The sequence below is a fragment of the Phoxinus phoxinus genome (assembly GCF_949152265.1).
Source record: "Phoxinus phoxinus genome assembly, chromosome: 24".
NCBI classification, from domain to species: domain Eukaryota; kingdom Metazoa; phylum Chordata; class Actinopteri; order Cypriniformes; family Leuciscidae; genus Phoxinus; species Phoxinus phoxinus.
In genome coordinates, this window is record NC_136899.1 from 22,276,729 (window position 1) to 22,293,418 (window position 16,690).

The 16,690-nt window shown below is 37.3% G+C and overlaps 1 protein-coding gene across 2 annotated transcripts in view; it reads right to left on the reverse strand.

Moving 5' to 3' along the window:
- Positions 1–16,690, reverse strand: part of plod2 (procollagen-lysine, 2-oxoglutarate 5-dioxygenase 2) — a 49,417-nt gene that overhangs the window by 6,389 nt on the left and 26,338 nt on the right. The window contains exons 5-15 of one of the 2 annotated variants that reach the window (XM_079601875.1): positions 16,465–16,577; positions 16,188–16,251; positions 15,615–15,712; positions 13,505–13,606; positions 6,599–6,724; positions 6,382–6,503; positions 4,915–5,019; positions 3,921–4,046; positions 2,847–2,988; positions 1,291–1,353; positions 13–126 (exon numbers count right to left, since the gene is read on the reverse strand). In XM_079601875.1, the coding sequence (XP_079458001.1) occupies positions 13–126; positions 1,291–1,353; positions 2,847–2,988; positions 3,921–4,046; positions 4,915–5,019; positions 6,382–6,503; positions 6,599–6,724; positions 13,505–13,606; positions 15,615–15,712; positions 16,188–16,251; positions 16,465–16,577 (1,175 nt within the window). The remainder of the gene's footprint in view (positions 1–12; positions 127–1,290; positions 1,354–2,846; positions 2,989–3,920; positions 4,047–4,914; positions 5,020–6,381; positions 6,504–6,598; positions 6,725–13,504; positions 13,607–15,614; positions 15,713–16,187; positions 16,252–16,464; positions 16,578–16,690) is intronic. The other variant, XM_079601876.1, reaches the window with a different exon arrangement.

Genomic DNA, 16,690 nt, shown 5'->3' on the forward strand with positions numbered 1-16,690 from the left:
ATAGTCACTCACCAGAGGGTTTTCAAATATTTGCCAAAGGTCATTGTTATAATGGGATGTGTTATAGTTGGCAGTCGAAATAAGCCTTCCAAACTCGTGACGATTTGTAACATACATGAAAACTCCCTGTAGCGGACAAAGAAAATGTAGTTAGATACTACAAATTATATTTATAATGGAAAAAGTCAAACATTCACAATTCAAAGAAAAAAATACACATGTACTGTACATGTAAAATGAGAAATAAACAAAACCCTAATAATTTTAAGTTAATGATCAAATAAATCACAAAAAAAGCATCCTCTGTTATAAATAATGTGTGATGATCAATAACAATGGAGGACAGATGTTGGGAACGGCTTTGAGAGGGAATGGAACGGGAACAAAGGGAAAAGTGCAACTCCAGGAATCAACATTCCCGTTTACCATACTACAAGCAGGGACAAGGTTTCTTGCATCTAAATGTGGGGAGATCCAGGCTTACTCTCAGTCTAGGTTTTTTCCAATTCATGTTTCACCAATCTTAAAAATATTAGCATAATTGTTGAATCCAATGCAAAAATACAAAAGTAAAAAGTGCAACATAAGTACCTAGGCTGAGATAAGTCTTGAAGTTTATGAGGGTAAGTTAAGTCATGTTATTGGTATTGGTGTGCTTGGGAGAGGGTTGCTCTTGGGTATAGAGGTCACTGCAGGGAAAACTATAATGCAGGATATCTATTAGATCCTTCATTGGCTTTTCCACCACTTAACTCAGAGGGGGTGTTTAATTTTATGGTTCTGTGTATATGTATATAAATATGGTGCTTTGTCCAGGTAAACCCCATCAAAAAGCAGAGGTAGCTTATCAAAACAATGGCGTCAATTTCCCAAAGGTTTCCGCTGGTGAGCTGAAGACATCTGTCAGTGCAAGATGTATTCTAAAATGGTGTTATGTTTAAATCAAATGTTTGAATGCCTACTAGGACATGCACATAAATGTATGGAATAGAAAAAAAAAACATGAAAAAACCACACTGGGCATAACATGGGGGTTTATGGTTTTTCCACATGCATAGTAATTCATCTCAAATCTGGTTTACACTTTCGTTTTGATTACATGTTCTGTAATCTCAAGCAAATATTAAATGTTAGTGGGCCTTTTACTTCCAAAAATATGCATTTATTACATAATTTAGTATTTTAGTCTGGCTGGAATATAACTTTCTAAACATTTGGAAAAGTGACGCCTTGCTTTAAAACACTTGAATCTTAAATTATATAAAAAAGAATAATCAAAACAAGAGGAACCTTTGGGGGTCTGAGCATATGGAATCTTTCCGGAGAAGGAGATTCCCTTTCTCTGTGTACTGTCTAAAACGAAGGAAAAGCACCATGTAAATTATATAATGAGACATAAACCGTGTGAGTAAGAGAGAGAGAGATTAAGAAATTTGCATATTAGGGAAGAATGCCCTTTTAGGACAGTTGAGGTGCCTGTGTTTTAGTTGGCTGATTTTCTGTTTAGAAATCCTGTCCTGAGCAGTAGACAGGAAGTATTTTAGTTAGAAAAACAGCAGAGTTAGTTATTAGTGGTGTAGGATGTTTAAGGAGAGGCAAAAACACACAGCCAGACATTCCCATTGGTTCAATGTCAGGTTACTTGTGAAAAAGGGAGAGAGGAAAAGGATGATGAACACTTTGAATGCATCACAGAGGCTGCCATAAACGGACAGAGAGGTCATGCCTTCACAACAGCACATTGATATTTGAATACTTGCCAGTTACATCTTGGTCACAGAAGTGCAGCAGATGTTTAAAAGCAATGAGAAATCAGGCTAAAATGTCATATGCAAACTATTAAATAACAATGGCTGTTTAAGACTTTAAGCTTTATAATCCACCTTCCTACATTCCCCCTTAGTCCAACTTATATTATATCGACATAATCTGTAACATGCTGTCAGTTACCAAAGACAATGGGGACTAAAGTCTCAGTTTGTAAAAAACAAAGATCTTATTAGCAGTATTGAATGTACAATGGAAGTTTATGTGGAAATGTATTCTAGATGGATTAATTGGATAACTGGATTTAGGACTGGATAAACTAGTTATATGTTACTAACATAATTCATGTGGGTGGAGTTTTAACGTAAGAAGTAAACAGTATTTGTAACCAGTAAACAGTGTAATGTAAACATAATTTATGTGTGTATCATGTTTCCGTGATAACAGACTGTTTTACTAATTGTTCAAGATAAAACTTGAAATATTGGACATAATTTAGCATACAAGTTAGTTATCAATTATACCACTCATGATAACACATAAAAAAATGTTGTGACTACTTTCGAAATGGTATGCATTTGAACAGTTTTCCATTGTAAGTGAATTACTTTAAATGTGTGTTTTATTTCTTATTAATAAACAGCATGCCATTTATGCTGTTGATAGAGCTTAACTTAAACATTAACCACAGTTTCACAGACCAGGTTTAAGCTAGTCCGAGACTAAAATGCATGTTTGAGCATTTTAAATGGGAGCAACTTGCACTGGTATTTCTTAAAATATGTCAGTGCCATTGTTTTGTCACAAGATGCACACCAGTAATGCTTTTTTTCTAATCCACGTTTATAAAAGCTATTTAAATGTCCTAATTGATCTAAGGCCTAATCCAGGTTTAGTCTAAGCCCTGTCTGTGAAACCAATTTTGAAATCTAATTGCACACTTACAAATTATATTAAATGGACATTGCATACCTAAATACTTGAAACCCCAGACTATCACTAGATAAATTATATAATTGTTGCTGATCTAGATTACATTTTTGTCATAATTGTACAGATTTGTGTTCCAGCGGTCATACCACGTCTCTGGCATTCCTGCACATGGCCATGTCAGGGTCCAGTCTCTCCAACACAAAGATATTCCTCCCTTTGAATTCATTCCTCAGAGTCTGGCCCTTAATGAGGTAGATGTGGGCCATGAAGGGGATGTTCCACAAACCACTATTTACACAAGAAGAGATTTGATTTATATATTCCACAAAAATATTAAGCAGCACAACTGTTTTCAACATTGACATCAATAACAAATGTTTCTTGAGCACAAAATCAGCATATTACAATGGTTTTTGAAGAGGCATGTGACGCTGAAGTAGTGATGCTGAAAATTCAGCAAATGCATCACAAGAAATAAATTACATTTTAAAATGTATAAAAATAAAAAATAAACTGTTATTTCAATTTGTAATAATGTGTCATAGTATTACAGTATGTACTGTATTTTTATCAAATAAATGCTGCCTTGGTGAGCATAAGAGACTGTTAAAAAACGTACAAAATTGCAATTTATGGGGGTGTCGGTGTGTGTGTGTGTGGGTGTGTGTGTGTGTGTGTGTTTATGGTTCTGGGAAACCCTATATTATGGGCACAGAATGTACATTTTTTAAGCAGTTTTCGGTCATTGGGACCAATACATTTCCCAGACAAGGATTCCGGGGCCCTACAAAGATTACAAATACGTTTTTAATGAAAATGTTAAAAATGCAGAACGTTTTCTGTGACGGTTAGGTTTAAGGTATAGAATATACAGTTTCTACAGTATAAAAATCATTGTGTCTATGCAGTCCCCACAAAGATACTGAAATACGTGTTTGTGTGTGTGCATATGTAAATTATTTATTGGCCAATGAGAATAGAAACCATGTTTGGTATTAAATAGTCATATTTTGAATAGATAGATTAGAATAGATAGACTTTGTTAAATAAGTGGTCTGGTGAGAAATGTACATGCTAAAAGGCAATCTGAGTTTTAATAAAGTCCTCTTTTTGATTCGGAGAAGGATAACTATACATTTTCTTAATTGTCTAATAAGATTATATACACCGATTCAGAAATTATTGAGATCTAAAATGTCACATTCTCTCAAGTCACTCACACACGCTTTCCTTGCACGATGTCAATGTAGTCCTCGGATCTTGCATAATAACCATCTAGGCTCAGGGCTCCCCAAAAGTTGGACCACAGTTTTCCGTGACGGGTGACAAGAGGGCCAATTATTTTTCTGAGGTGGAGAAAGATAAATGACACAAAAATCAGCATCAGCTCATACATGCACAATATACTGTAGGTCTACTAAGAAGGCCTACAAGAAAATCTGATGCTGAAAGATGACCACAAAACAGGTGTAGATTTGATGTACTTCATTTTTGCAAGATGACACTATAGCATATTGCTTTAACATAGCACAAGTAAGTGGTTAAGATGATTCATGTGAGAACATTTTCTTGTGTGAGGTTGTGAAAAGTGCATCCTTTCATTCAGGAACACGAGAGCAGTTTTATATGGTATCGTTTCTATAATCATGAGAGTGACCCTGAAGTAACACAGTCAAGCCTTCACATCTAGTGTGACCTTAAACTCTACAAGCATACAGAATATCACTTTACTGAGGTAAACATGTCATTCAAAACACATTAGTGGAAATTATAGTGTTGGTCAACGATGTGAAAGCAAGCAAGTACAATTCCACATTTCTACGGTCACCAGTTACAATTTCACTCCACAAGCCAGAGGCCAGCAGAGAGAGTTCCCAAGACCTCTCAAAATATCCAAAAAGGGCTTCCTCTATAGTCATGCGAAAGAGCGCTTAGGTTGTCACGTTAAACGTGACTGAGTTCGGGCTTGTTTTTTAGTTAGAGTCGAGTGTCATTTTAAGAGTCCATGCGATATAGAGCAGACTGTTCCTGTGTGCCATGGGAAAACAGGAAGCCACCCATGCTTATTTTTAAACCGTGAGGGATTTGCATTCAGTCGGCTGTAATGTTCCTGTGGTTTTAGCACTTGAGGGATTCAAGTCCTTTCCCTCAGACAAAACGGTTACTGTGGAAGATTCCAGAGTATTGAAATGCTTAGCATCAAAGTGAAGCTACCTGTTTTGCTCGATGAGGAGTTTCAGGGTCTGTCGGTTGGTGAGCATCACGTCTGCATCGATGCTAAAGTAATAATCACAAGAAAGATCCTTTCGGCACAAATCCCTGTAAGAAAGCAATGGAAACATGATGTTCCATGTTGATTCTCTCAACCTCTTTACATGCAAAGATCACCATTCTTATTTAACTCTTTCTCCGGGGGTAAAAGTTGCAAGCCACTGACAGAGGTTTAGATCATTTTTACCAAAATTCCATGGCCCTCAGAATATTTTTTTTATGAATACCTTAACATGCAATATTTCAAAAGATAGAACAGAGCATCTGCTTTTAAACAAAAGAAAATAATTTAATCATAGCTTTCTGCATTCTTTTCGTATCAACACTTTGATTGACAAAGTCTGCGTGAAAGTCAGAAGTCAGAGATCTGAATATAAACGCAAACATTTCTCAACATATTCATCCAAAACCAAATTCTATGAGCCCTTTTGTCTGACAGTACACGGTATTTTAGAATAATATCTGAGACAAAGTTGATTATTACATTAAGCAAAGGACAATCCAAGTGTCTTTTAGTAATGTTCATTTGAGTATCAATCTGTTAAATTTTGAATATTTATTTATATATTCCTCTATGTTCAGCTCTGAAGCACAATAGTAGGTGTCTGAAACAAAACAAAAAGTAATGTCTGCTCTGACGTCTTATGCAAACCAGCATTTTTCGAACCTACTAATTAAGACAAACAACGTGAGTGATATCACCATGGCAGCAGCCACTAATGCCAAACACAGACATGCAGTGAAAATAGCATCAGGACCAGCTAAGATAATCAACATATGTATTTACACATCCCATTGAGTAGTCCTGAAACATATTTGAGGGTATATGACTTCATACATTAGTTATTGGGATTGTCTGAGCAAATCTCAAACTGAAATTTAATATCTGAGTTTTGGGGTTTCCTGAATATGAACATTAGTAGTAGTGACACTTAAACAAGCAGCAATAATTACATTGGAACCAGCTGGTTATAAGTAATTGTGAAAAAGGCTCAGGGAAGTCGATTGAGAAAACATCATGACATTTATACTTGTATTACGTGTGTTAATTGCCTTTGGGGTCACTATATGAAAATTATCATGTACAAGCAGATTGAAAGGGTTCTGGAGCCGAGCTGGGAGTCTTGGAGACAGCAGTGCTAAACTGAGATCAAACAGAAGGGTTCACAGGAGTGTCTTCTGTGTTTTGTTATTACATTGCTATAGGAGGGGATTTACTGCTTTATAGCAAGTCTGAAGTTGTTACTGTGTTTTTTATTTGTAAGGAGCTGAAAGTGTGCCGACATGTGGCAAAGGTTTGTATTTATCTTTGATCAGGAGTTAGAGCTTAAATTACTCAGATTTGCATTGTAATTTACTTAGTTATTTGCATATTTTCAAGAGTCACTCTTAAATTAAAGGGACGCTTACATTCCCATGTTCCTTGCTTCTCCTTGAGTTAAGCTCTCCTCGGGGCCAACAACCTTAAAACTGCGGAATACATCCTTGTTGTCTTCCCAAAACTTCTGTATGTGCTTCTCATGGTAAACCTCCTGAAGAACAAGACATGGAACAAGAACGCTCAAAGACAGACTCTAAAATCCAAAGGGTCAAATGCTTCTCATTGCTTTGTCAGCCAGACACTCACACTGTTATGAACAAAGACATTCAGTTTATCTTTGGGATAATCTAGATTTAGGATCCGTTCGAGGAACTCTGGCAGGAATGGAGTTGGCTGCTCGATGTATACACCAACAGTCACTTGTGGAAAGTCCTGTTTAGATAAAGAGAAAAGTCTGGTCAAACATTAATACTTGTTCATGCAGTTGAGTTATTCACAATGTTTTCACTAAGGGTGGGCGGTATAACCAAAAAATATCACAGCAGGAGACATTTTCTTGCACAGTGATTGTGTTTTTCAACATAAATATTTTGCTGGAAAATTAAACTCAATATTTTGTATTTTTTAATAACCATGTTCCTCCAGCCATTCTCCCGAAAGATGGATAGCCAATCCATCACGGGGCTAACACACAGAGGCATACTTAATAACCATGTGGTAATGCTTATTTTTTTAATAAACCAGTGAATTAAATCTTTGAAAAATAAAAGATACTTAATCTAATTTGATTATTTTGTCTCTTTATTTCATAGATGCAAAAAAAAGATGATGTTATTTATCAAAACAGTCTACTATCATTGCAAAAACAGTCTCATATTATGTAACACTTAAATGAAAAACCAAAAGACTCCAAAGAGAAACAATTATTAATTCTGAAAGGATAAACTAAAATCAAACAGTAGTAAAATAGCTAATAGCCTATACCACACATGTGACCGTATAAGTTGAATTATATAACGCCCCTAAATAAGATTTCCCTTAACCTGGCTGTTTTTCGCTCTATTTTCACATTTCTTTATGTTCCTCTCTCACATGTAAATAATGAAAATATGTCCTGTCCTACACACTTATTATGGTATAGCAAAATAATAAACAGTACCATCATACCATCCAGCCCTATTTCTCACATAGTAAGAAGCGCTGCTGGAGGTCTTAGAGAAAGTAGAAGCTTCTTTCCCATGACATTGAGCTTAAGGTTACATGGATCGGTCACCACTACTTTTGTGGTTCTTGACCAGTCTACACAGCTCACTAGATGAAACGGGAGCTGAGTGGCACCATGTAATTTCCCAGTTCCGACCTTGGCTCTGGGTTCCTGAAGGGAGTGTCCTAGAATCGAGCCAAATGTCTTTAAATTGTTACCGACAGCAGAGCAGGGAATAAACAGGAGACACAGGGGATTCTGCGGAGTCTAGACCAGGACAGTTTCCTTTAAAAGGCCCTTTCAACCTCTGCAAAAGCAGTGTGAGAATTTGAACTCTCGTCCCTTATTCAACAACCAGCCCAAAACCACTGAGCAGATGAGAGTGGCACGACCTGGCCACTTCCTTGACAAACAACAGACTTTGGGCTGGGCCTCATCTCATCAGCCTTTCCAGTGCTTTTTAGCAATAAATCAAATGTATCTGATGGGTTAAAACTAGGCTTTTTGTTTCACTTGACCAGTCATCTGTCAATGACCGAAATGAAAAATGCTCTTGCCATCCGTGCTTTAATGCAAGGTACAGCCCAAGTATATCTTATATCTCTACACACTTTTCCCCTTAACAGACTAAGAACAATTATAGTTGATCCATTCCTTGATGCGGTTTAATTCACTCCATTTGCATTGAGCCTAACAATGCCATCAGTCGTGACTAAACTCACAATACAGCATTGATTACATGTCTCATACTGTATGCAGATTAATTAGGTAAAATAAGGAAAAGTGTGTTCATTTTCTAAGTGATTGGATTTATAATCTCTGCCTGGAGGATGATAAAAACTCAAAAAAAATTGTGACGGACAGTCCAAGACATACACTATATTGCCAACAGTTTTGGGACGTCTGCCTTTACATGCACATGGACTATAATGACATCCCATTCTTAATTTGTAGGGTTTAATATGGAGTTTGCCCACCCTTTAAAGTTATAACAGCTTCAACTCTTCTGGGAATCACAAATGCGGAGTGAAATTAATATTTAATAAAGATAAAACATAAAACAAACAAACCAACAAAGGAAATCAGAAACTAAATCCAACACGGACAGGGCAGGACAGGCACAGACACACGTAACATGTACAACGAACCAGCACAGGACAGCAAACACAGGAAGACTAAATAGGGAGGCAAACAAGGAGGGTAACGAGCAGGACAGGTGGGACAACTAAACCAATAATCAGATAACAAGGGGGACAATGACAAGAGCACATGGCCCCAAAATAACAAAACACCCATGTGCATCACCAGACAGGACAGACATGTGACAGCTTTCCACAAGGTTTAGGAGTGTGTTTTTGGGAATGTTCGACCATTCTTCTAGAAGCGCATTTGTGAGATCAGGCACTGATGTTGGACGAGAAGGCCTGGCTCGCAGTCTCCATTCTAATTCATCCCAAAGGTGTTCTGTCGGGTTGAGGTCAAGACTCTGTGCAGGCCAGTCAAGTTCCTCCACAGCAAACTCACTCATGCATGTCTTTATTAATCTTGTTTTGTCATGTTTGTACAGGACGGGGCCATCCCCAAACTGTCCCCACAAGGCTGGGAGCATGAAGTTGTCCAAAATGTATTGGTATGCTGACGCATTAAGAGAGAAAAAAACAAACCCACACGATACTTTACACTTTGCACAATGCAGTCAGGCAAGTACCCTTCTCCTTGCAACCGCCAAACCCAGATTCGTCCATCGGATTGCCAGACAGAGAAATGTGATTCGTCACTCCAGAGAACACATCTCCACTGCTCTAGAGTCCAGAGTCCAGTGGCGGCGTGCTTTACACCACTGCATCCGACGCTTTGCATTGCACTTGGTGATGTAAGGCTTGGATGCAGCTGCCCGGCCATGGAAGTCCATTCCATGAAGCTGTATACGCACTGTTCTTGAGCTAATCTGAAGGCCACGTGAAGTTTGGCGGTCTGTAGCTATTGACTCTGCAGAAAGATGGCGACTTCTGCGCACTGTGCGCCTCAGCATGCGCTGACTCCGCTCTGTGATTTTAGTTTCTGTTGTTCCCACTTTGTTATAATACCACTAACAGTTGACCGTGGAATATTTAGTAGTGAGGGAATTTCCCGAATGCACAGGTGGCAACCTATCACGGTACCACGCTTTAATTACCTGAGCTCCTAAGAGCGACTTCCATAGTATTTATTTTTCCATTCTATGGAAGTCAATGGTGCCCCAGAACTGTTTGGTTACCCATATTCGTCAAAATATCTTATTTTGTGTTCAACAGAATAAAGAAATGCATACAGGTTTGGAACAACTTGAGGGTGATTTTTTGGGGGGCGAACTATCTCTTTAATTAACCCCCTGAGGTCGGCAAACGCGCGGGCGCGTTTTGCTCGTTTTTTTTTACATAGCAGCAAAATAGACCTAAAATACTCTGTCAGTTTTGGTCATACAGCCTTAAGAAATATGAAAAAATAAGCTGTTAAATGTCTACTTTTTTATGTGTCCACTTACAATCGAAATAAAACATTGTGCTTTTGTAAAATAAAGTAAACAAACAGGGAGTGCTTTCTGCCTCTCCGTCTCCGTGAACTTTTTTTCTGAAGCACTTCTCTAAACTCAAACAAAACTCAGCGAATACTATTCACTCAGACATGAGCTATATATCTCTGTAATCATTTAAGTGTGTAGTTTTAAATTATCTAATTCAAAACTAAAATAAATATTCTCTGTTTATGTAATCTATATATAAAGAGCGAGAAATCAGCCGGTCTCATTATCGTTCTGGCACCTCATTACTCCGCTAATGTGACACGCCCATGGAGAGCGCGCGCTATTCAAACGCAGATGATCTGAAGCAACACATGCAAATCAGTCAACGCCCACAACAGCTGGACAACACACTCGCTGTGAGGAATAATAATATCGTGATAATCCTGGAAATTTTACCTCAAACGTGCTGGAGTAGCCGAACAACGGATCCAGCTGCAGATCATCAGTAAGTGCTTTGTTCTAATCGCGATATGAAATGGTGTCTGTAAACCGCAAAAGACTGTTCAAATTTGAATCGCGTTTCTGTGTTTGAATGAATGAACGGCACATGCTGTTGTTTACTCCAGCTCGCGCGTTTCTGTGTTTGAATGAATGAACGGCACATGTGCATGTTGCTGTTTAGCTACTACATCTCGCGCGTGTCTGTGTGTGAATGAAACTATCTATATTGCCTACTGAGATGAGTAAAAATCGACTGAATACGTTGAAATAAAATGTCTTTGGATAAACAACATATTAAACTGCAAATTAACATTTATGCCCTAATATATATTAGCCTATAAAAGACAATATGTTACAGACTAAATATGAAAGACAACATTTCGTTTTGGATAGATTATATTTTTTTTACTGCCACATCAAAACCTAATTTACAAGGTGCAAACAAAATCTTAAAATATCAATATAAGCCTTGTCTTTAAATTATTTTTGTGTTTTATTAGTGACAAATTTGGGGAGAGGATAGCCTATCCAAAACTTTCTGAAAATACGAATGAGAATTAACTGCACAATTACTAGAAATGTTTACCTTGGATATTATAGAATTTGCAAGCATACACAGTTTGGGGAAAAATACACTTTTTTTCAAGCTGTTTCCAACTCTGAACCAATTCTGTAGTTATATATACATATATATATGTATGTGTGTGTGTGTGTGTGTGTATATATATATATATATATATATATATATATATATATATATATATATATATATATATGTGTATGTGTGTGTGTGTGTGTGTGTGTGTATGTACAGTATATATATATATATCGGGATTCCTGGCAGGAGCCTTCAAAAGCTCCAGTATGTTCAGAACAGCGCTGCCAGGGTCCTGATGGGGGTGCGAAAACATGAGCACATCACCCCCATCCTCCGTTCACTGCACTGGCTACCCATCCAGTCCCGCATAAAATATAAGGTCCTCCTTCAAACACATCACTGTCTGCACGGTGCGGCCCCCATTTATCTTACTGAGCTGCTCACTCCAACCTCTTCAACCAGAACCCGGTCAGGCCAACAGCACCGTTTGGTCATGCCCAGGACACGGCTCAAAACAATGGGCGACAGGGCCTTTCAAGTTGCTGCTCCTTTTCTGTGGAATGCCCTCCCAGACCACCTCAGGGCCCCTCAAACAGTGGACACATTTAAAAAAGGGCTAAAAACCCATCTTTTTACACAGGCTTATTTTAACAGCTAATGCTTGTTTTTAGCCCCGTCGTTTAACATGTTGTGCTTTTATTGTATACTGTATTGATTTTTAAATTTTTTTTTAATTATTTTTTACTGTAGCACTTTGAGATTTGGTGTCAAATGTAAAGTGCTTTACAAATAAAATTTATTATTATTATTATTATATATATATATATATATATATATATATATATATATATATATATATATATATATATATATATATATATATATGTGTGTGTGTGTGTATATATGTGTGTGTGTGTTGTCTTTGCATCTTGTGGCTCAGTGACACCTATGAATTGCTCATTAGTATGCAGCATTAGCAGCTCTTTGTCTCCAGGTGGGAATGAGGACATTATTCATGACCTTGTTGGATCATTCACGCCCACCTGCATATTGCCTTTCCAAACAAAAAGTGTCTTACAAAATTTAAATCAATCTTTTGTTTAATGTGAACGATTAGCCCGGATGATTTTCAGATCATTTTAAAGTAAACACTTTAGCCGACAGCACCCATTAGTCAAAAGTATTGTGGGAATATGTGAAGTTTGTCGTTTGTGGTCTTATATCAGAACATTTAAGTTTGAGTTTTTTGAATAACCACGCATAAATAATATTCTCTCAAAAATGCAAACATGTACATGCATGTTGCTCACATATTATGATAGACATGTTCGTGCTAAATAGAGTGTAATTACACCTTTGCCATTAATATGTTTATAAGCAACTGAAAAAAATACAAATATCAGGTCATGTCAAAACATCTCAAGGACCCCAAAAACACCTTAGACTCCAGAGGGTTAACAATGTGCAATACATTTGTTACAGTATTTACTTTTTTGTTGTTGTTGTTGTCACGTTTACAACTGTTAATTGTTAGTTGATGTTAGCTCAGGTCCATTAAATAATATTAACAGACTTTATATTTTAATAATGTATAAATTAGATTAATACATGCTATTGTAAGTTCATGTTAACTGATGTAGTTGGCTTATGTTAACAAATGGAACCTTATTGTAAAGTGATACTACTCAAATGTACATCACAATGCAGAAAGAAATATCTGTTGCTGATTCCGTTTCATTGTGACTTTGATAATGTTCACAAACATTAGCAGTGTGTTAGGAAATGCTGATAACCAAAAATGTTCAGCTCCAACATTGTAGTGAATTTTGCACAGGCAAGTACTACAAGCAGACATGTGTTATTTCTGAATCAGTAACTCAAGCTTAAACTCAAGCTTAATGTATAGAACTCAAAGTCCTTTTCGCCAACCTTAGCTGAACCCTACGACAAATTTTCAGGACAACCGCTGTATGTTGCCCTGTGGATAAAACCCCACATTGAGATGCCCGCTAAAGAGAGGTCTGGTTGACAGCAACACCCCAGTAAGTGAAACTGTTCTAAAACCAAAAGCCATTTCCTGCACCACAGCAGTGTACAACTTCCTCTTCCTCAAGTGGCTCCTCATGGGCATTTAAAATCATTTTAGGAGTGTTTAAAGGCACATAGGGTGCTTAGGATTCATGTTATTGTTGGAAACAACACCAAATTCCCATGCCACGCTTTTTTTAACCTTATCTCAAAGTGAAAAAAACTAAACAAAACAAAAAACAGTTGACATATACAAACATGTATTAATAGTGTTGGAAATGTTTCATGGTTTTAAATGGCAGTTTTAGGACATAACTTTCTGGTGCTGAGAGGAAAATGAACAAAAACAGCAACTGTGGCTTTCATTGGATGACTCACTTTAAGCTGAGACAAATCCACCATGTCTTGGTCACAGATGGTACAGCCTCGCTCATAGTTCCACACATTGGGGATGTAGTTGGCCAAGTAATTCAAGTATATCTGTGGAAAAAGAGTCATTTTAGTTTGGTTATTTATTTTATAATACATTTCAAAATGTTGAAATTATTCAAAAAAATTTTTTTTTAATATTTATTCTACATGGTCCGGATGATCTAAGCTCCAGGATTGGAAATGTTCACCCATATTCCAGCCCAGCCTGTAGTAGTTAAATCCAATTTTGGTTAGGACAAAAACCCAAAAATGAATCCTGCTGTCAAATTTTCATGACCTACTGTAGCTAGAACTATAATTATTCCTGGACGGTTACTTTAGATGTATAACACAACACACATTAAAGAACGAGTTTTGCATCTCAGCTTGGACATCATCGCAGGGTGGGAAAACTTTCATCTGGTGGTCGTTTTGTATTTAAACAGTGTGATTGATCAAGCAGATTAACTGTGTTGAAAGAAATAATGTTCTTGTTCTTGTGTGTTGGCTTGTGGGGAAACGCCTCTTTTTATCTTAGTTTAGGATAATGACATTTACGTGTTACCATAAACAGGTTGCCTCAAATTTTGCTGAAAGAGTAAACCTTAAATATTTATTTTTGATTGGTGAGATAAAGGCATGCATGTGAAGCCCATGGGACCCCAGATCAAATATTATTTACACTGACAAACATTTATCACTGCTGTATATTTGTAACGCAGAAACAGAAGACTACTGTCATGAAAATTAGAAGTAGGGGAATCTGTCAAGATACAATGACAACATGTTTCTAACTAAAACGACTTGCCTTCATATACAATTGGGTATTTGTTAAGTGATATTCCACCTTAATTTAAAACTGTCCATGTGCCAAAGATTTGAGTTTTTGACGCAAGCCCATATTCCTTGTTAATTTGTTCACTGACTGCTGGATACAGATTTTGGCAGGACAACTGCACACTCTTGTCATGCTGTTTTCGATTACAGGAAGTTAGAACGTAATTGTAAGGAGGGGATCTTCAATTCAATCCAGCCTCAACCACATTACAGATGGTATCCAGATGCAGTCTTTCTTATTCGCCCCATGTTAGTTGGTTTTAGATAATTTAACATTTATTGTTGACTGCTAAGACAGACAACCCCTTGGAGACACAGGTCATGACCTCAAGTGCTGTGAGGTCAACTGTTTAAACATTGCTGACAGAAAATTGATATTGCTCACTGATTCCAAATGAAAAGAGGCTATAAACCAAGCCGCTGACTTCATGTTCTGGTTGTAAGCTACTACTGTGTATCCTTAAGCCTTGTTACTTTTATTGGACCTTGTTTTAGTATTTACGAGAACATCTGTATTCCCCAGGGCATGTTAAAGACACTGGAGATCAGAGAGATCATGAGGGACGGACATGGGGCAGCTTGAATGAATCAAAGAGCATAAGGGTGAGCTCTGGATGGATGATTATTCATTAGAAACAGCACAGATGGTTGGATATTAGAAGATGTCTCCACACAGTGCTGTGTTTGTTTAATCTGTCACTGAGGCGCAGATGGAAAAGCTCTACAGGCTTGAGATTACACTATCACCCAGGTATCCTGCTAAAATGTCAAACTCTACAGCAAGGCTGAGAAAGTTGGGCAATGACTGTGATATTCCAGCCAAAGGACTGTCTAGCATTTAGTCACTAACTGTACAATTGCAGTCATCATTTTGAAAATAACTCATGTAGTGTTCTACTGGAATATATTATCAGTTTCCAGGAACATGAATGAATGTAGATGAAATATTGTTCTGTTTAAATGCAAGCAACTGCAGAAGGTGCATACCTTTACCTACATAATCAATGAAAATTAATAAGACATTTTGTTTTGGAAGTTAATTTCCTTTGAGGGACACAGTTTGAATGACACTTCAAGTGCCAATTGAAAAACCCATTAAACCTACGTTCAGAACACTTTCAAGTCCTCAATATCTGTTAGAAGCTGTGCATGAAGACATTACATTAAGCACACAGAAAACTGCAGGTATTCTGATCCAGGTCTATTTTCTACACTGTTTGCATTATTCATTGATATTTACCTTGGTGTTCACATTTCCATGGATAACCGCAGGCAGACTGTTGTAGACAGTGTTCCTCACTCGCACTCGTTCTGTCCCAAACTTCAGGAAAACTTCATCTAAATAAAAAAATAAAATGGATAATTTCATTTTTACATTCAGTAAGTCCATGGATATCTTGTATTACATATCTTTGATATGTTGTATTGCCCAGTAGGTAAAAAGTGTAAGTTTGGGCAGTGGGCACTAATTTATTGCCCAGCAGGCAAAAAATTGTAAGTCTGGGCACTGAGACTAGATTTTGTACACCTCTTCTCAAGTAGGCCACATCATTTGAGGTGTCTGTAGAACAAAAGGTGTGAGTGCTTTCACACTGGCAGTTTCACAAGTTCACACTAATCAGATCATAGTAAATATTTATAAATAAATAAATAAGTATTTGGTGTGCTGTCCGGGGGAGGGCTCCGGGCTCGGACCCAGAGTAACCCAGATTTTTGATGATCAACCCTTTATTCACCAGTATGATGCAATATATGAAAAAAAAACTAATTGTGTTTAATAGCAAGTTTTACGCAGCATCTTGGATTGACTCACCCACTGCTCCATTCAAATTCTGGAAAATCTCACACTTGTGGTCCAAGGTCATATTAAGCCTTTCCTAAAATAAAGAAGAGAACACACTTGAGTTTGTGTAAAAGTGACGGTGTAACCTTTGTCCTTGTGTAAACTGTTTATAGTTTCGTATTTTTAACCAGTTTGTTTTCTTTTGAATGGTATGATATGGTTGTAAGCGTTTTATAAGTGCATGTGGTCAAGTTACAAACACATTTGTGTTCTCGCAGAGTGCCTTAAGGCTTGTTTCTTCACTGACCCTCTGAAGTGGATCCACGTAGATCTTCGTGTAGAATAGCTGATCATCATCGTTATCATGAAGGTCCCACTGGTTCATAATCTTCTGTATGTATGGAGCATAGCCAATAAAGCCTGTGAAAGACATCACATTGGTTGTTTTATGGACTGTCTATGTTGTAAAAGAAAGTATAGGATGTAAAAGATATGTGTGAAGCGTTGACATTATGGGATGTCTGGACATAACA